Below are 21650 nucleotides of genomic sequence, written 5' to 3'. Positions count from 1 at the left end.
CTTTTCGTGGTCCATCTTAAATGGCTTAAATCTGTAACCCTGCGGCGGACGATCAGTATTTATTTTCTACAAAGCCATGTTGTGACTTTATTTTGTCTCCTAGGTCAGAAAACTTTGAGGAGATGCGTAAAAGTTTGGAGGAAATTTGTGCTAGTATAACGACATCAGAGGAGGAACTAAACGGAGAATTTGAAGAACCGTCTTCACCAAAACATAGCAATACGTAAGAGACATTTGTTCTTCTCTAAGACAGATGGAAATATACAATATATGTGAGAGAGAAAAAAATGTTATATGTGACGTTTATTGGTTATTGAATTGGAAATATTTGTTTTTCCAATCCATTTATGCCGCTATGCATGATCAAGTAATTAATAAATGTACCGATGATAAACTGTAAACTAAACAACAAAAATATTCAGAGTGAATAAATTCATTGACGAAAAATTAAAAGAAAAAACGAGATGCAAACTGCTCCTCTTTCATGTTAAATCTTCTTTACACGTGTATTGCGTCATTAGATAAAGTAAAACGATAACTCTATCAATATTATGAATGACTCATATTTGACCAGTGGTCAGTACACAGGTATCACATTGATATCAGTAGGTGATATCTGACCACTGCAGTCCATACTGATCATTAAGAGGAACATCATATTTCGTTTACTACTAGTTAGTGGAGATGTGTTTCTGACGACAAAAATCGCCCGTCCTTGACAAGTATCAGTTGGTCATTAGTCAGTTGACCCTAGGGCAGTCAGCCCGCACACAAACAGAAACATAAACCTTACCTGTGCATGGACTTCCGCGATTAATAACTCAACTGTAAAATGTCTGTAAATAGCAATGCGTATTTATTTATTTTTTCATTTTGGTAGTTTTTTGTCATTAATTTGCTAAGAAAAAAGATAAGTTTCTAAACACCGATAAATTTAACATTTATTTGAAAATTTAGATTTCTAATCAATACTTCTCTTCATAAGGTAAAATGAAGCAGTAATTTGTTCATAAATATTATGTAAGAATACTTTTTACATATGCCACGGTAAAGCTTTAATAAAGAAACTTCGTTTTTAGTTTTCCCACAAGCAGCCATGTTCTTCACGAATCGCGGCCACTTAGTGTCCAAAGTCAACCGGATACCGCTTCTAAGGCCAGTAGTAAGGTAATATAAACAATAGTCCCGTGTGTAATATATAATCATATTCTTGCATAACCAGTCACAATTTTGGACCTATGCAAATATGTGTTGCTAGACCGTCTCTAAGATAATTCTAGCGTCTACTTCGTCGGCTTCTGTTTTATCCACATACATATATTTTATCGTAAATGTAATCCTAACGTGAGGAATTTCAAATTAATTAGGACAATTATTAAAACAAACGACGGCGGTTTTTGCCGAATATTTATTTCTTAATTTACTATAATGGGTTTTGTTTCGGGTTTACTCTATTGTTATGACTGTATAATTACTCGCAGTTTTTCATATTGATATATTTTCTCTCATTCCATTTTTTTCGTTCTTTGTTTAATAAATGTAGTTTGTAATTATCCAAGACCGTTGACACCAGCCATTAATAATATCAATAATCGTGACATTTTTATGTTTTCAGAAGTCACGTTACGGGATACTTAACAAAGTAACCGACTCCAAGCAATGGATATCCAGGTATAGTTATACTGTTGTCGATTTCAATTATAGTATGTAAAATTTATCATTTTCAATTGCCAGAGGTCATATGTCAGTTGTATAGACAGATACCGTCATTCTAAATGCCTTAAGGGGATATGCTGCATTATCAAAATGTATCAGACTATATAATCACTAAAAATCTGTTTAAAATGTTATAACATTAAATTTCGTATTTAGAATTAAAGGACCTCTTTCAAAAACAATGGAAATTTGCCCACGAACCAGTTTTATTAAAACTTAATGTTACATGTAGCAACATTAATGCAAACCCTTGAAATACGTTTTAAAAATTCAAAAGGTACCCGGGGTCTGTGCTGTGGCCAAATTAAAGTAGAGGTGTATGACAGGGTTCCCTTTTTTATCCAAAAAGGTATCAAAATAATGTTTCATGTCCTAAAACTGTATTATTTTCCGAAGAGTATAAATAATTACTTATTATGATCACAAATATGTAGGCAAAATGTAACAAATCAATTTTTGGCTACTTTTTTAAGACAGAAAATGTTGAAATTTTGGGTGTTATTTTCGAACATGTCAATCATTAACAATGGTAATTCACCCAGTTGCAGCTTGAGTGCACCAAAAATATTTTTCAGAAAACTTGGCTCATTTCCTAAAGTAAATGTAGTGAAAATTTCAGAAAAATTGTGGACCGGTAAATTTGTCGTTTAAAGGTCTTAGTGAGACAAGGTCTATTTCTATCAATATTACACAATGGTCGCACCACGGCCATTTTTAATCATTAAATTGAGAAAATAAAGAAAGTAGTTTCTTAATCTTATTTAATACTCATTAGCTACATTAAATTTTAAGTAATATATGATTTTATAACCTATATATTGTAGAATAAGTGGGCATTATCATTCATTTTTCAACCTAGAAGATGATTGCAACTGCATTCTCAGAATTATTCTTTTTACTTACAGCTGAAAGGCATATAAAGTCAAATAATAACAAAATTTAGAAATAAAAATGGATTGAAGTAGATAATTTTGTAAGAGAATAAAGGTTTTACCAATTTCACACATCTAGTATATCAGTACATATATGTATAATGTTGTTGTTTTTCAAAATATTGTGCTTTCAAAGGGTTGGCAATGGCATCAAATCACACCGTTACAATTTTTTGTGTTAAAAAACAAAGGCAAATTGATATATGATTTTTTTCGTTCAAAATTGTATTAATTTTACTATATTTAGTATTTCTTAGCAGTTTAAGATTTAGATTGTTCAGAACATTTTGTGATCAATCAATTGAAGTTTGATTTCAAGTTTTTTTTATTTTTCTTCAGAATTTTCATTAATTCCATGAAAAATTAAAAGATTTTTTTTTCAGTTTTAAAACTAACAGCATCTTTAATGGTTAATGAAACAGTCAAACGTTTTTGAGGTTCACAGTTTTATTTTTCATAATTAGCTTTGTGTATCGTAAACACATCATACTATCAAAATGGCTTAAATTTTGATTTTATAAGAAATTTGGCTATCACAACAAGAAATATACATGTCAGGGGAGCCAAATAAATTAATTTGTACGTGACACAAAGCTAAGTAACATACATTATATGTAATAAACTGTATCTAAATGATTTCCAGTTTGATCAGACACTCTCATTTTCTCATTCTCATTTCTGTTTGACTGTTTCTCCATTATCTCTGTATGATAAAAACCCTATCCACCAATTAACATTTTTAGTGATGTTTTTGTCCATAAGGATTACTTCAGAATTACAACTAAAATTAATCATATAATTCCAAATTCAAAGTCAGTTTATTTAGTATGGAATAAAACGGTTTCATTGTCACATACTCTTTACCACAGAGGTATACACCATGTACATGTACTGGTATCGAAGCCTTTCCTTTGTGATTAATACTCAGTAAAGCTATTTAATATTCTAGATATCAAATGATACTAACATGGAATTCAAATATGATTATTGATAATAAAGATATAATCAGGTTTTGATGATCTACTTACAGATAACGTGTATTTTCATTATTAAAACTGCTACATTCATTCAGTTATTTTTCAAGTATTTGGCGTTAATGTATCTAAATCTAAAATTATACATAAATGAGTTTCCCGAACAAATTAAACATAAAATCTAAACCAACATAATATGTGAAAGTGATCAGATTTACATTTGTTAGCATGAATCAACATAAATGTTAATCTATAAAAAGTGTTAGCCCTGCAAATAATTGAACTACTGTAGGTTTGTAACATGACCCATGTAACCTTGTTACTCTTTCCTCTCAAACCACACAGTTACAGAATCCCATTTTAATCACTCTCTTCACTGTAAATATACTCTAAAATTATAAAATAAATCATTAGAACAGGACATACTAGTGAATCTACTTCCAAATTTTTATAATTTTGATTATGTAAAACTGAATGTTTTTACAAAGGATCACTAAATAAATTAATGGAAATCATATCAAGCGTTACAGATGAGTATTAGATTATATATCAATGTTGACAACGTTATATCCGTGATAAATGATCCAAATAAGCATATTCATATCATTATGTAAAGTTGCTGAAAATAGACCTTGCCATATTATACCTTTAAACGACAAATTTACCGGTCCAAAATGTTTCTGATTTTTTTAAAACATTTACTTCAGGTAATAAGCAAACTTTTTAGAATTTTTTTTTTGTGCACTCAAACTAGAAATGGGTAAATCACCATTGTTAATAATTGACATGGCCGAAAACAACACCCAAAATTTCAACATTTTCTGTCTTACAAATAATGTATAGCCAAAATTGTATTTATTACATTTTGCATTCATATTTGTGATCACAATATGTAATTATTTATACTCTTTAGAAAATGATACAGTTTGATGATATAAAACATTATTTTGATACTTTTTTTTGATAAAAAAGGGAACCCTGTCATACACCTCTACTGGGCAACTTTAATTTGATCATAGCACAGGCCCCTGGGACCTTTTGAATTCTTAATGTTGCTACATATAACATTTAATTTTAATAAAATTGGTTCGTGGGCAAATTTCCATTGTTCGTGAAAGAGGTCCTTCCATTTGTTCATAAAAGTCGATATACTGTATATGTTTGTTACGACACATCTTGATATATTAATAGCGATAATTACAATAAATGGATTGTTTAAACATATCTATTTGTTCAAATATAATCAATTAAAACGAGGCATAATTCACCCTAAGGGTGACATTAACGGTCAATAAGATCCTTAGTAAATTTCCTAGAAGCAACTTTTTTTATATTTTTTCAATTTACCATTCGTTGCTAAATTTAAGTAAACATTTACATGTTATCCCTTAGGCTTTTATTCCTCAGTCTGCAAGGTAAAAAACCACAGAAAATAAACACAAATAAAATGTTACATCACTGAAGTTTTGGTGCATTTAAATGGGTTATGTACATTATTTTCACAAGCATGCGGAAGCATAATAGAATAAACACGTTTATAGCGTTACCATATATGATTTCCCCTTTTCTTTCTATTGCTAAACTACATACATAGGATTTAAAGATAAGTAAGGAAAGACTCGAATCAAGGTAATAACCTCAATATTACCTGTCAACAGTGTCAGTGGTCATCTCGTATGTCCGAAACTGACCATCACTATACCGAGAGGGCTTTGTGTACTCTAAAACATAAGGAATTAGATTATTGTTTGATGATGGAATGTGTTTCATGTCTATATATAATATAGAGACATTACTCTTTAATATTGTTGTGAAGCCATACGTTGTACTAGTTAACACGTGACTGATCTTCATGTTATCTTTGTTTTATTGACTTGTTGTGTTAATTCAGATCTTTTATTTTCGTATAAAATGCATGATATAACATTATGAAAGCAATACATATACGTATCAGTATAAAGGACGTTTAATCAGGATGCCTTAATAGAGATGTTTACAACTTTATTGAGTCATAATTTCCAGAAAATAACTTTGCATATAATATATTATTTGATCTAGTTAATAATATTGTTATGAGGGAAATACTATAAGTGGGGGCGATTCCTACTGACAACTATATCTCTCCCACTAAACACTACACCATTTTTTATTTAGTTATATTTCAACCTAATTTCACTGTAACGATATGTCACTTAAACACTTGACAATTCACTCAGGCTAATTCTTTTACATAACCAAGAAGCAAAATATGGCATAAATGTATTGTTCTACATTTCTTATGAAACATATAACATAAAATATCGACAAATTCCACGTCATTGTTTAGTATTTTAATTAATATCGTTGAAATATCAAATCGTTGATCAATACGATTAAGCAGGTACAATATGGACGCTGTACCCATACCCGAGCCAAAGTCACGCACGTTAAACAAATAAACTACATAACCACTGAGAAGGTGATAAAATGATTTTAGGCAAGACAATTCATCTAATAAGGTAAACGCACTACTGTCAGAGCGATTTGAGCAGTTCTAGACAAAAGTTGCATTACTCTACGAGCAAGGGACAGGGCTCGGCATACAAGAAGTTCAACCACAATGTGTAATGGCGGACAGCGAGCGAGTTTGAACATCTACACACATGTCACAACCATGGGCTTTTCAGGCATATCACAGTAAAACCGACTGATCTAATTTCAATTAGAACTGGGTTTTTCCCGATATATGTACAAATTTTAATGTACTCTTAACGATATGTCACTTAAACACTTGATATTTGAACGTGGAAATGTAACTTAATGATTTGATTCCCCAAAAACATATGTCGGCCTATAAAAGAGCCGAGATCTGGGGATCATATATATTCATGGTTTTAATAAGGCTCCTTCAATCACTGCCATGTTCAGTACCTTCGAGTTTTGTCGGATTCCGAATCGTATTACGTAACTGATGTCGACACGATCACACGTGTTGAGCCAATGAATTAGTGAAGCGCACTTGTGTTTGTTTACGTTTTCCCTCTGGCTAATATGAGCAAATCATGCTGGTTTAATTCACATATTTCCGTTAAGTATTATATGTATCAAATATTGTTTGCGCATTATTTTCTTTGTAGATCCCCTCTGTTGAGGTCGACCACATGTTTTGTTTATGAAATTCGATGACTTTTTCTCTTGATTTCACAACTCTCGTGTTACTTCGAGATTGTCGCGAAGATGTTCGGAAGGATTCGGAATGAATTGGCATCTGTCGAGCCTATTTTTACTTTTATAATTAAAATTACTTCAAAAAGTTTAAACCTAAGACATTCGGAGAAAAATAAGTATAACATTTAAACAGCTTTCACTATCGACAAAATAACGAAAGTTATAGTCCATAAAGCTTTACCAAAGACATTTAGTTCCTAACTTCCTGTCTTGTAGCTATATATGGTGAAGTATAATCAATTAATTTCGAGATTTAACCGGTATTCATGAGAGTGTTTTTATAATTCCAAAATGTTTAATATCGTTATTTCATAATTTTCTTAAGATTGATGCGACCTAGCTCAGACCGAGGCAGTAACCATGGAGACAGTTCTGAGACCGGAACTATTACATCCAGAACAAGTGAACGATTTGGTATCGATGTCAACCCATTCCAGAGGAAAGATTTTTCTATCTGCATGTCTGTTGATGAGTTCGTTCAAAGGTATAAACATTGATTTTGCAATTACAAATATAGTGCGACTATGGCTCATTCATCGCGGAAATTTTTTTTAAGATAAGGAAAAAGACAACATAGACAATATCAAAATAACGTTTCGCAATGATAAATCTGTATTTGAAAACCTTGGCAAATATTTGCGTTATGAATGTATAGATCTGGGTTCGAATTCTCGGCGCCGAATAAAGTTGAAAACGTAAGCCAATTCATTCTGCAACTTTAGCAGAACATATTCGATTTGAAGATTTTGACGTAAGTTTATTTCGAAGTTTGTTATCAGAACGTATTGTATGCTAGCGCCATGGAATCCTTATAAAACACTTCTTTCTTTGATGAAGATTTATAGACATATAAATACGACGTTAAATTTCAATAACAGCTGTCGATTAGTTAGAAATGTAGCATTAAAAAAAGACGGTCAGTTTAATGATATGATGAAATCTGATGAATGCAAGTTTTTTAATTTAATATGTCCTCAACAGCGGCAGATATCGATATGCTTCAAGTTTACTATGTACAAAGTTTAGTGAGATGTTTCTCCTGTCCTGACAACAATACTACACATACCTTGTGAAAACCTAGCAAATACCGTTGTAACCAACAGAAACTAAGAAATGTGAAGAGATCGCTATAAAGGCAAACGTCGGTTATAAAAATGCCTCAATATTTTAAATAAAATGAACGTAGTCAATACCGTCATTTTTAGAAAAGTATGAATTAAAACAATCCGCTGTAAGTGCAGTAGTATTACAGCTAACACAGGTTTTCATGAATGATATACTTTTATGATTTCCTTGTCTGACAAGCCATATTTTTATAACCTTCTATCCTGACCCAAAACACAATAGGACTGCTACAAATGTGTATATATAAATCAACAGCGTTACTTCTAGGACATGTGAGATGGCACTATAAATAGGTTATACAAAGTTTAGAGTTTACCTTATATAATTACAGCAATGTATTTCCTTTTTCATCTTACATCCTTCCGTTTGGTCGCACGACTTCTCGTTTATGTCTGAGATTTCTTTTAACGTAAGCAACAAACGGTATTTTTATGTAATTTACACAATTATCTTTTATATTTTGTTGATTTCACATTGTGCACGTGCTTAGAATTGGTCATGTTGTCAGATTTTCCTATGTGACGAAATCAAGGCATTCTGCAGGGATGTATTTGTGATACTTATTTTGTGATGCTTAATGAGAACGCGAAACAATATGTAAGTCTAACATATTTCTTTAAAATTTACTCTTACGTGTAGCATGGTACACGTTCTGCAGTACGTGCCCTCAATATTCACTTTTTGCGTAAAATTACTAGTGACGTCTCATCAGTTTTTTTTTATTAAATATATTTTAGTCAAGGATCTTTAAAATAGAGAGTTTATACTCGAGACTTTGACACTGGAATGTGTAACTCCTGGTGTATAACAGTTAACGCTGATGTACACTCATTATAAAATTATACAGAAAGCTTTAGATAAGATTAGCATTGTTTATACTTGAGCTACAATATTAATAATAAATGTTTATAAACGTTTTGACCATGTGGTTGTAGACAATATGGTGAATTCTGAAGGTACCCTTTTGCAAGGGTCTACTGACGTATCTGATACAATATCATGCCATAAAAAATTGATGATCGAGATTTTCATTGAATACAATCTTTGAATATGGAGCTTTGTGTCTTCTGACTTACTGCATCATTTTAGTGTTGTTCATAGAACAGACTTAGATCTTCCTACAATTTCCAGGTTCCGGGATATATCATTCAGTCAGAGCGTGTCTGCTGTTCCGTCAGTAGATGCGTGTGAGAGGATTCTCTCTGATGCCGGTATCAATGGTTATGCCATAGCACAAGGGAAGGTAAGTAATATTTACAAATATAGATGTTAAACGCTTTCTGTAGATCCGTATTAAATTTCATGTTTTTCATTTATCGGAGAATTATATTATTAGTATTTTGACTGTTGAACACATTACAGATCACTGATCTGTTCTCAGTTATACAATCTAGATCTGCTGACGAAAACTTTGTGATGCAATCGAAATATACAATAAGAAATATAATTCTCCAAAGAATGGAATATTCGAAAAGTTTTAAGCATTATTTAATCTTGTAATATGGCATTGATGTCACTATTTTTTAATTTTATCGGGGTATGAAAAAAAAATTGTTTGCAAACTGTGTGAATCCGCGTAGCGGATTCTCACAAAAGTTTGCAAACAATTTTTTTTCATAACCCGATAAAATTAAAAAATAGTGACATCAATACTTATAATTAATTTTATACTCTATTTGATAAAATGAAGTATGTTTAAATGTAACATTATAGTGGTTTTTCAAGGGATTCTTTTTTCCGAATCAATACGCAACGTCAATGTCTCTATTGTGACGTCACGTTAACGTCGGGGTTTCGCGCCATTCTCGGATTTTTTTTTCATAGTGGTATGCAAAAAAAATATTGGCCAATCAGAAAGCCAGATTTGGTATGAAAACAAAGAAAAATTAATCTTGTAATATGGAAATGGAACCAAAGGTCAACGCTACTAAAAATCGAACTTTGTAACAGTTAAGCTTCTCGGTCTGTAAAATCATCATAATTGTCTAATATGTAGGACATAAAATTGTATCTGATTCCATACCACGTGATTGTAAGAGGCGACTGGTTCGCCATTTGTCAATATGATGTATTTAGGATGTCTAACCAATAATTGTCCGTCGTATGCTTTAATAGGATGTCACGGACACCAATTATGGGGCGGGGCATTCCTCCCTAAACCAACGATATTAGATATCAACCGTTAAAGCATAAAACCAACCTGATGCAACAAACTTTGTATAACTGCTAATCATAATTGAATACCCCTCGATATCACTTGGGTTTAAGTTGAATATATATTGGTTTCTACAATCGTAAGAGGCGTAGAAAAACAATTGGTTACTTTATGTCGCAAGAGCCTTTATATTAACTGCATATCGTGAGAGAGTCTGAACAATTTTCGTGAGAGTTATCTTTTTTACATCATGACGTGACATGCATCTGCTTTATCTGATATCAGGAGAAACTTGTGAAAAATTTCATGCCGTAATTGACGTCTGATTAAGAAGGTATATTGCTTTTATCTTTCAGGTGCTGCTACGACACTGGCATGGACCTGTTCTACAGGAGATCGTGGCAGATAGGAAACAGATGATGGCGTCTGCGCATGTCCCATATGGGATGGAAGACGGCATGGTTGACCTTGACGACACCACACAAGTGTCTGTTGGTAACTCACAAAGGCCTTCTTTCGAGACAATGATAGACGACAGGTCGGCTACATCATCCTCTTTTAAACACGAAAATATGCTGACGTCATCCACGGCTTCACATAGCAGAGTAGCTGAATGGATGCAACAACAAGATCACGTGACTTCAGACGTTTCAATCCCCGCACCTGTCTATAGTTTTACTCCACCGCCATTATTTTCAAAGGTTAAGAAAACATGTAAAATATTTAAGCATCGAAAATATTATTGATTTCATATCTGTTAAAGTCACGTATACCAATCCAAGGCTAATATATCTAGGAATATATACCTGGTGAAAATACATAGTAACACGTGATAAATACACATATTATGCACTTTTAAAGCATAATTGTAGCGTTGATTTATATTTTTTTTTCAGAAAAATAGTCATGTACGCATTAAAATGCCTGGGAAGGAAGACACGTTACTTGATATGTAAGCACTTTGTAAGAACCATTTATATTTTCGACAAACATCCCAAACACATTTCTTCCAACATTTCAAGTACACATGTGAACTTCTGTGACAAATATTATTTCAAATGATCTTAATACATGGTCTGGCATATTCCTATTGTCTAAAGTTTCAGAAGTTTAAGATTACAGTCACTTCTCTTACACCTGATATAAATTGTTTACCTTCTTACATCATTATAATGTTGAAACCTACGGTGGTTTATAATTACATCAGAGACTTCGTTGTATTGTTATCATGTGTCTGTTGGCAGGCGACTTTGGGACCGATTCCAGATGATTCCAAGAGAACGCGTGTCTACCAGCGACACCTTCCGGCCATTCTTACGAGCGTTTAAGATCTTCTGTTACGTGCTGTTCTTTTGTGTGGTCATGGGTTCAGCTATCGTCAGTAAACTCTGTATCCTACTTATGTCCTCCAGCATCCTGAAGGTACTAAATATTTTTATTGTTTAAATAAATCATTTCTTAAGTTTGTATTTCATTTCACTATATCAGTTGACCGTTCTGTTGCCAAGATCGTAAAACAGGATTAAAGCATTAATCTAATAAAGTTTTGACTTGACCAATGACAGATGTTAATATAAAGTGGCGTCAGTTTTGATTAAATAGCAGACATCTTAAATCGACTTTTTTTATCCTGAAGACTTCAACTTCTACTATCGAGCTCTATAACATATATATGTATATTGCATGACAAGACTGATGCTACATTCACATTGCCTGCAGATTGTATATCAAATTCGAAATGTCGTCGTAACTATTGTTCCAAGTTATGTGTGTTGCCAATTGACATCCTTGTCATTTTTAAACAAGCATACTGTGCATGTCCTGTTTTATACTCTACATTTGGCTTCATTTGACTGGGAATTTTTACCCAATATCGCAATGATGATACGCCGTTAGAAAAATAAGTTATCTGTTCATGGATTCAAAGACTTTCTTTTTTGAGTTGACTATTCTAAAACATAACTACAATGCACTCTAATACAACTAATGGCAGTTCTAAGCCACTTTTCCAATACCTCATGAATGATACAATGTTCCTTGTGATAACCTATATTCCAGGACAAGAAGGCGTTGTGGGAGTCGGACAGCCCCACTAATACCATGCTTGTCATTGCCATATGTTTCCCTTATATCATCTGGATGTTCAGCTTCTCAGCCAAGTCCTTATTTGGCAGCAATTCTTGGCCTTCCTTCAAAACCGTTATAATTGTAGGTATCGATCGCATTTAATAGCTTTCAAGTAATTGTAATAAATTCATTAACTTAGTTTAAATGCTATTTTTGTAGGGTATTTGATATAACAAACAAAGGAACGTTATGATTTAAATGTGTGGGGGTCGTGATTTCTCAGGAGAAATCCCTCCTCGTGTATTTCTATTTATTCTTGTGTGAATATTTTAATATACGGAGAGATTGCCGATGATTTCAAATTTATGTATTCGCGATCAAAATAATAGTATGAAATGGTTTACAGTTAAAGGATCTCTAACTCCCTTGCAATGTGAACCGAGTGTCTGTAAGACGTTTATTAGAGATCTCAGAACCAAATGATTTTCCATAGACGACAATGTTAACGTTTACCACTGTCAAGGTTAAATGAAGCTTTCAAGTCCGGTCATTCATCAGTAATTTTAAAGAGGGTCATCTCACGCAACTGTGAATAAAATTGGTAAAGAAGTACCAACTTACTAAACTTTTATGTCGGGGGTTCCATCTTTCGTTTAATTCCGCACTAAAATTTGACAAAAATTTTCATAAAACTCTTATCTTGTTTATCTTCCTTTCAGAAACAAACTTAAAATAATTTCAAAATTACTTTACATATTTTACATTTATATATATTGCCTTACCAACACATTTGAAACTGATTCACCATTTACCATTAATACCAATAAACATTTTCAAAAACATTCACCTGTCTATGAGATCAAGAGAATATATTTTTGGTTTGATTATGCTGTACCTATTACCTCACGTCGTTTATTGATTTTGAATTCGGATTTTATTTTGTACTATAGATATTCTGAGGTGTTGACAATGTTTGTTTTGTTTACAGACATTGTTCATGGAACTTCTTCATTCTTTTGGACTTTGCCTCATGGTTTTCCACATCCTCCCCAGAATGGACATGGCTCGGGGATTGCTTCATTTCTGTGGGATATGTACTGTTCCAGCATTCCTTAAAACTATCACCATAGCAACCGACATATCTAGGCCAACAATGAAGCGCTTTACTTTAACGTTTGTCAATGGTCTTGCCTTCGTTATACAGTTGTGTAATCTCGCGGCTTCCACAATGTTCAGTAACCCTCTAAATGAGGCAGAAAGGAACCAACTTCAGAGGGACGTTGTCTATGATCCGGACACTCTACACTCGATAGAAAGACCAGTGCCGAAGTTTGAAAACCGTTACATGTGGGAAATACCCGTCGCTTTATTTTTCATTTCTATATCATATTGGGAAAATTATGTAGAAAGTGATTTATCCATCTGTACGTTCAATATACCATTCCTGCAATGGAAACGCCGACTGAACTCTGTCCGGGAGAGGCTTTATATTTTTGTTGGGATTTGGAAGACTGGCTGGACATTGCTTTTTGCAGCTCTGTTACTGCCCGGATTTTCTTTCAACATAGAGTTTTCTACATCCGGATCAACTCTGAATAAAGCTAGCGATATTGCAGCCCTTAGTCCAAAAGTAACCCCTGAACCGAAGACAACAATATCCCTTCCGATTGGAAGTCAGCAGAATTCTATCGTTAAACGGGCTATTTCTGATCAGATAGGCCTAAACGGTGTTGGTGCAGTTCTCAATTTAACAGATGCAAATCTGAAAGGTCGAACTCCGAAGTTTCGTCCAAGGCCTTCTCCTGAACCAACATCTGCTGCACCTACTGAAACAGGAACACCAGCAAGAAACGAAAGTAGCCCTACCAGTTACAATCTACATCTGCCTGAATCAGTGAAGAGGAATTTTCAGCATTACGGCCCTTTGTACCTTCAGCTCCTGTGTAGTGCCGTTCTATCCTATTTCGGTAGTCTTGCGTGTAAGCTCTGTATGCAAGTGATAGGATTTTCCATACCATTGTTTATGGCCACACCTATAACAATAGGAATAATCATCGTCCAGTGCTACACCAAGTTTATACCGTCTTATATCTATATTTGGTTGTGTCCGGAAATGGCCGGAGATATCCGAATGTTCCATCTCATGTGGCTCGGCGTTCTCTGGGTGTCACAAATCATTCTGACGTCACATATCTGGTTTCCTCGAAATGGGAGGATGGCAAAGATTGACAGGTTTGTTGCTAAATACTGTTCTAAAAGTCAGCTAAGGATTAATCAGATTTGAAAAATGTCTTAAGCTATAGCTGATGGTATTAGATTATGTCATTTACCATTTAGTTATGTTTTGTGAAACTGTTTATACTATTTATACGAAGACTAGTTTGTGATTAGGTTCCTTCCTTTGTGCTATAATGTAATAGATGAAGGGTATTTCTGCTTAATACCATTGGCAGTTATATTGATTAAGATAGTACAATCTATCCCGAGCCAATAATTAAACAAAACCTGACACATCTTATCAACGATAAACACAAATCACATACATAATTCGAACTGTGATTAATAAGATAAGATTAAAGCTGTGAGACAAAACCAAGATCATTATCATTTACAGGTTGTTTGTGATGCCCATTCGATGTGGGATCCTCACGGACCAGTCATTGATGTTACGTCGGAGGACCAATGATCGGGATTCCGCGCTTTTCAGTCCCGATGATGACGTTTCAACACTTTATGATGACGAAGAAGTTCACAGGGCTGATGATGTCGTACCGCAGATCTACGCATGCGCAACAATGTGGCATGAGACGAGATGTGAAATGACACAACTCCTTAAATCTCTATTCAGGTAAATGTTTGTACGTGTATTTATCATTATCATTCCGAACGCAATTTGTTAAAATGTAAATATTTATAAATATGTTAAATATGTCTGAAATAGTGCCATTCACTTTTTATGCATTCTTCGCTGTAACTAATTTATTTAACGAGGTATCACATTAATTGGAATAAATTAGGAAAAAAAAGATTGATTCTAACTACCGTACACGCAATGAAACTAAAATTTAATCCTTTTATTTACGATTATTGTTCTGGTTTTAGACAGAATAAAGCCGGTAACTAAGGTCGCCATGGTTCATAGGCAAAATAAACTGCGTATGATCAGTCTTTTAAAAAGGCAAAGAAAAGAAAAATGTAAATAACAAATTTTCCGTCTGTATAACATTGTATATATTCTATACGAGTAGGGGTCGCACGTTGATGTCCTACCAAATGACCTTGGCTTCAAAGACATATTTTCTCCAATGAAAGTTTGAATTGTATTTTCAGAATGGATATCGACCACAGTGCACGATTTTTAGCTCAGAAGTTTTATGGTATAAGAGATCCAGATTATTATGAATTTGAAGGTAAGGTGACGTTTAAAAGAAAAAGTTCGCTTTACTATTTCGGTGGAGAGAACCTTGTTCGAATAAATGACATTTTCGTGTATTATTTATCTGATGAAAATGTAATATTTGCTAAACATATGTTACAGTTATATAAAATTATTTTTATATTTTATAGCACACGTGTTTTTCGATGACGCCATGGAACTCTCTGATGACGACAAACTCATACCGAACAGTTTTGTGGCGGAGCTAATGGACTGTATTGATGACGCCATCAGGTCTGTCCTTCTTCTCGGTCGTTATAATTTTCATGTTAATAAACATTTGTATCGATTTTATCTAAATTGAACAATAGTTTCAATAGGTCATTTTGATTAGATCTTTTAGGGAAATATTTGGTTTTGATATCATTATGTGTGTTAAAACTTCAATACATTCTGCCCGTATTTGGAATTATCCTTTGTTTCTCGTTGTATTTAGCATACTAGTAGCATTTCACCAGTAACGTTTTACTTAAATATTTGATTGTCATTTGAAAATTCGTTTAATGATGTTACATCTTTGTGCAAGGAAAACAAGATTCCGATGAGTTCACCTAAATTGTCGATTATTAAACATTTAAGTAACGGGAATATTGAATGAAACTATATTCTTGCAAAAACAATGTAAATATTTTGAATAATGAAACCTAGGGGTAGACATTAAGGATAAATTATTTCTGATTGAATTGCAGTTCTGTTCACGAGCGTCAGATGACCCTAGCTCCGCCAGTTCGTACTCCGACACCTTATGGCGGTCGGATGACGTGGCGGTTACCAGGAGGAACAAGACTTGTGGTACACCTAAAGGATAAACATAAAATACGTCACAAGAAGCGCTGGTCACAGGTGAGAGAAATGACATGTTACTAAAGATAAAATACGTCACAAGAAGCGCTGGTCGCAGGTGAGTGAAATGATATGTTACTAAAGATATAATACGTCACAAGAAGCGCTGGTCACAGGTGACAGAAATGACATGTTTTTAAAAGACATTGGTTATTTATATATTGGAATGTACTAGTGTTACAGCAAACGTTGATCACGGTTAGAATGTATGACATGCCATAATATTCATGTGTTTCTCAAAACGTTCAGATGTATGCGGACTCAAATTTAGTAAAGATATTTTTTCAGAGAAGTTAATACAATGGTGGACTGGTACACAAGCAATTTTCATAGTAAAAACGGCTTTCAAAGTTTTTTATTTTGAGATATATGTGCCGTAACAGGGAATTATTTCTTCATTAATATATTGAAAACCATAAGCTTTGATGATTAAAGCTGTGAAAATCATTAAAATTGCTTCAGGTGCCTAATAACGTTAGTTACAACTCTAAAATTATGTACAGTAAAATTATTATTTTTCATGCTTATGTATGTATAAATTTAAACATACATGCTGAAATCACTTTACAATAACTAATAACACCTCAAAAATGTGAAATGAAATTGTAGACCACAATATGGCTTCATAGTCTGACTGTATGTACTCATTTTACTTCACTATATACAACAATATAATGATATTTAGCAGTACTTCCAAAAATTATTTTCAGTTCTATTTGTACTTGTTCAATTAAAACCTATCCATTGAAAGTACTGTAGTTCTCAAAATATAGGTAATTTTTGGTGGTGAATAACATATTAAAAGCGCATCTCGATCCATGGGTATGAAACATCCGGCACATATAATTTTAAAAGTAGATTGTTAATGTCTCCACAAAGAAATGTGATCACTCCTATAATTAACCAGTTAATTAGGTAAAAGAATCATATCACTCATTGCGATCTTAAAAAGTGTGTAATGAATATCCGCAAGATGCCGAAATTTCAACACAGACACAATAACAATGAACATGCAAGCCAAGGTAGATACGACCATTTGGTTTAAATAGACTTTGTTGGTGGCTAATACAAACTATATTCCATGCAATAAATATTATTATTAAGACAATCATCAAAGATATTCTCGCGCGATTGAAACACTTGTTATGACGTTGAAAATATAAAAAAGAACACACCTTTCTCCTCTAGGTAATGTACATGTACTACCTACTTGGCTATCGGATCCTGGCCCAACCTGAGAACCTTATTCACCGTGACGTTTCAGGGTCCACAAACACCCCGGATAAAGACTCTGATACCCATCGTGTCAAACTGACGGAAACACAACTCCGGCGGCGGCGTCAGTCGTCACACTTCACGCGCAGCGTCATCTTCAATTATGTCAGCGATGAGGTCCACACACAGGTACATTATCCTTGGGCAACTTCTTTTGGGATACAATAAATATATTACAAAACTGACGTTGTTGATTGACCCGCAGTCTCTATATCATGTAAGTTCCAATTGAGCTGATGGTATTGGTCTTTATTGTTCAAACGATATTATCCATTTTGGTATGCAAGTGATAATAACATTTTGTTTTCTCAGGCGGAAAATACATTCATTTTGACCCTGGACGGTGACGTAGATTTCAAACCGGATGCAGTTCGCCTTCTGGTGGACCGACTAAAGAAAAATAAGAAAGTTGGCGCAGCTTGTGGGCGTATACATCCGGTGGGATCAGGTAAGTTTGACATTATTTCTATGGTAATATTTAATGAATATAGATTAGATGTCCAGTTGACACGAGAAACAATCAAACAACATGTGGGAGAACATGCAAATATCATAATGAGAATAGTTCATAGCAATTGTTCATAAAAGCTGACATTTTGAATTCTCTCCGCGATTTGCAAACTTTTGAGAACGAGATTTCATGAAACAGTAAACGTTTACAATTAAACATCGTATCGTGATATTTTTAATCTCTATTTCATTTTAAACATATTTTATGAATTCAAAATATTCAATTTGGGTAGCCCATCAGACAAAGCCTCTCCATAACACTACATGTATTATATAGAAGCATATTATATATTTTAATATCTTTGCTTGTGTCATTGTAGGCCCGATAATGTGGTACCAGGAGTTTGAGTACGCTATAGGCCATTGGTTACAGAAGGCCACTGAGCACGTGTTCGGGTGTGTACTCTGTGCCCCTGGCTGCTTCAGCTTGTTCCGAGGGTCAGCCTTAATGGACGATAACGTTGCACGGACATACGCCATACGTACGACAGAGGCAGGACAATACGTCCAGTATGATCAAGGTATAAACGGTTCTCTGTGCACAATATTGAGTTTAGCGTTTGGACAAGGTATGATGGGATATTTGATAAAGATGATAGGATTTTTGGTCAAGATAGTATAACGAATCAGTATTGCTTGGCAAATAGGATGCCTCTCATAACCTATTTTTTGACTTGTTATCTAATTAGGAGCAATAACCACTTATATAATTAATGGCTTCGGGCAAATTAAGGAAATACATGTCACCACATGAACCTAGATCTCCTTAATTAACAATTATAGTAAATTAATTTGAATAAAAATAATTAAAATTTAAAGAATAGACTATAAATTCACCATGGAAATGATTTTAACGTTTTCTATGCACTGACAAATTATTACCCATTTTCTTATGTGTCATAATTGACTTTATTTAAAGTTCATGCACAAAATACATGTTTGGCTTAATGTTGGCTTTTGAAGTAATAATAGTATGTTTATCTATAGGTGAGGACCGCTGGCTGAGTACTCTCCTTCTGCAGCAAGGCTATCGTATCGACTATTGCGCTGCTGCCGATGCCTTGACACATGCACCAGAGACATTTTCTGAATTTTTCAACCAAAGACGACGCTGGGGACCGTCAACTTTGGCGAACGTCATCGATCTTCTCGGGGACTGGAAGAACACTGTCAGACTAAATGATAACATCAGCACGCCGTACGTTCTGTATCAGTTCCTACTCCTTGTCTCAACTTTGCTAGGACCCGCCACTGTGCTTTTGATGATGGCTGGAGCGTTCTCGGTGGTCTTCAAAACAAGCGTCGTCGAATCGTATGCTCTGTCTCTGATTCCTCCAATCGCGTTCATTGTATTATGCATATACGCAAAGCCAACTACACAGGTTACAGTTGCAACAATCATGAGCGCATGTTATGCCATCATAATGACCATTGTTTTAATCGGGACGATAGGAACGGCCATCGATGGATCACTGACTAGTCCTAATGTTGTCTTCCTCCTCATTCTCGTCATCATTTTCTTCGTCGCTGCGTTAATGCATCCCGAGGAGTTTGCCTGTGTGATACCTGGTGCATTATACTTTATATGCATACCGACAGGATACTTGGTGCTGACCATTTACTACCTCTGTAACCTTCATATTGTCTCCTGGGGCACAAGGGAACTGCCCATGCGCAAATCTAGAGAAGAGATCATCGAAGAGAAGAAAGCATCGGAGGAAAAACGTCTAAAACGCCAACGAAAAGGAATTTTGGGTTGGTTAGGTTTGGACAGCATTTTGAATGAAACAGCAGACATGTTTCGACAAATACGCCAGTCTACATTAGCACCTAAATCTAAAACTAAAACGGATGAACTTCTAGAAGCTCTGGTAATCGAATTACGACAAAATCGCAATATGAATGGCCCACGCATAAATCACACCTACCCGATACGATCAGACGTTAGTGATACAGAAACCAAAGAACGTAAACGAGAAAGTCTGAATGAAACGCAACACCTGGAACCCGAATCTAACGAACCAATACATGACTCTACAAATAAAATACCAATGTGGATGAAGAACGAGGACCCCGAAAACCCAGGATGGCTGAAGGATAGTGTGTGTGGAGACGGACCGATAAAGAGGATGGATCACCGAGAAATGTTATTCTGGGACCAGCTTCTTAAACGGTATCTTCATCCAATTGTCGAGGACAAGATTCACCAGGAGAAGGTCGCAGCTGACCTAAAGAACCTCCGGAATAATGTTGTGTTCGGATTTTTCATGACAAGCGCATTATGGATTGCCTTAACTATGCAGCTACAACTGCTTCAAGATGAGTTTAAAGACACTGCTCTATTTATCAAAATCCCCCACTACAATCCACTGAAAAAGGATCTAACATTTGAGCCTCTCGGTATGTTCTTTCTTGGATTGTTTGGCGCAATCTTGGTTTTTCAATTCATTGGAATGTTGTCTCATCGTTGGGGAACAATTTTGCATGTACTTTCTATCACTGACGTGTCGTGCAGTAAGAAATTCACAGAAAAATACAAGATACAGGAAATAATCATGAAAACAATGGAACTGCAGAGAGTCATAAACATCGAGAACGAACCGGAACCAGACTACGATGATCCTATTGCAGATTATGAAGAAGAGGATATCGACGATGACGACGAAATGTCATCTAATACATATACGGATACTCTGTCTAGTGCTTCAAGTACGGCTCATCCACCTTCTTATCATTCACAAGACTGTCAGAACAAGAAAACTGCCCTTCGCAGACGAAACAGCGCTATCTTCAACAAACGTGGTTTTTCAACAGGCAGAACCCTTAGAAGGGCTTTCGAACGCCGTTTTCGGAATCAGCTAAAACGCGAAAGAAGCGGAGAAACCCATGCGACAGATGAATCTATGACAAACATCCATAGGGCCGTGGAAATGTCGGAAAGTGTGTGAAACATGGGGTTTTTTTTTAATTCAAAGATGTCCTTAATTGTTTTAATGAGCGGTATAATTATAGACGCCCATTAGACTGCTGCATGTAACTGTGTGCAAATACACCCCTATATCTTACTTATAGAGTCATTATTCCATTAAGTTGTTATATAGATATTCTACAAATTGTACTATAAAATGCTTTAAATTTTAAATTAGATATTATAATCTACATGTTTTTAGCACGATTGAATGTACAAAATCAGTAATCTACAAAGTTAAAGTTTTATTATTATATTATGTATATAAAAACTGGAGGTGATGCTAATGTTCACTGTGTATAAAAGTTTTTGCATATTACAGAGTTATCTCCCTTGTTGGCAGGTATACATTGTGACGTTATTTTGTGATCGACAATCACGTCGTTTTCTCTGCAAATGACGTTGCCCTCTCAAATATATGACTTCACAATCAATACCTACC

The 21650-nt window shown here is 34.5% G+C and overlaps 1 protein-coding gene across 1 annotated transcript; it reads left to right on the top strand.

Moving 5' to 3' along the window:
* The first annotated feature begins 1101 nt into the window (after nt 1-1101).
* Nucleotides 1102-21577, top strand: LOC138333322 (chitin synthase chs-2-like). The gene is made up of 17 exons (XM_069281622.1): nt 1102-1167; nt 1616-1671; nt 7155-7313; nt 9086-9197; nt 10466-10810; nt 11006-11061; nt 11354-11531; nt 12168-12317; nt 13165-14408; nt 14791-15024; nt 15507-15586; nt 15744-15846; nt 16302-16455; nt 17644-17859; nt 18043-18178; nt 18561-18761; nt 19228-21577. Exons 3-17 carry the CDS (start codon nt 7159-7161, stop codon nt 21186-21188), a joined length of 5325 nt encoding a protein of 1774 aa, XP_069137723.1. The 5' UTR covers nt 1102-1167; nt 1616-1671; nt 7155-7158; the 3' UTR covers nt 21189-21577.
* Nucleotides 21578-21650: the final 73 nt, after the last annotated feature.

Source organism: Argopecten irradians, chromosome 10 (genome assembly GCF_041381155.1).
Source record: "Argopecten irradians isolate NY chromosome 10, Ai_NY, whole genome shotgun sequence".
In the NCBI taxonomy this organism is placed as follows: Eukaryota; Metazoa; Mollusca; class Bivalvia; order Pectinida; family Pectinidae; genus Argopecten; species Argopecten irradians.
This window is presented reverse-complemented; position numbering and strand designations above follow the sequence as displayed.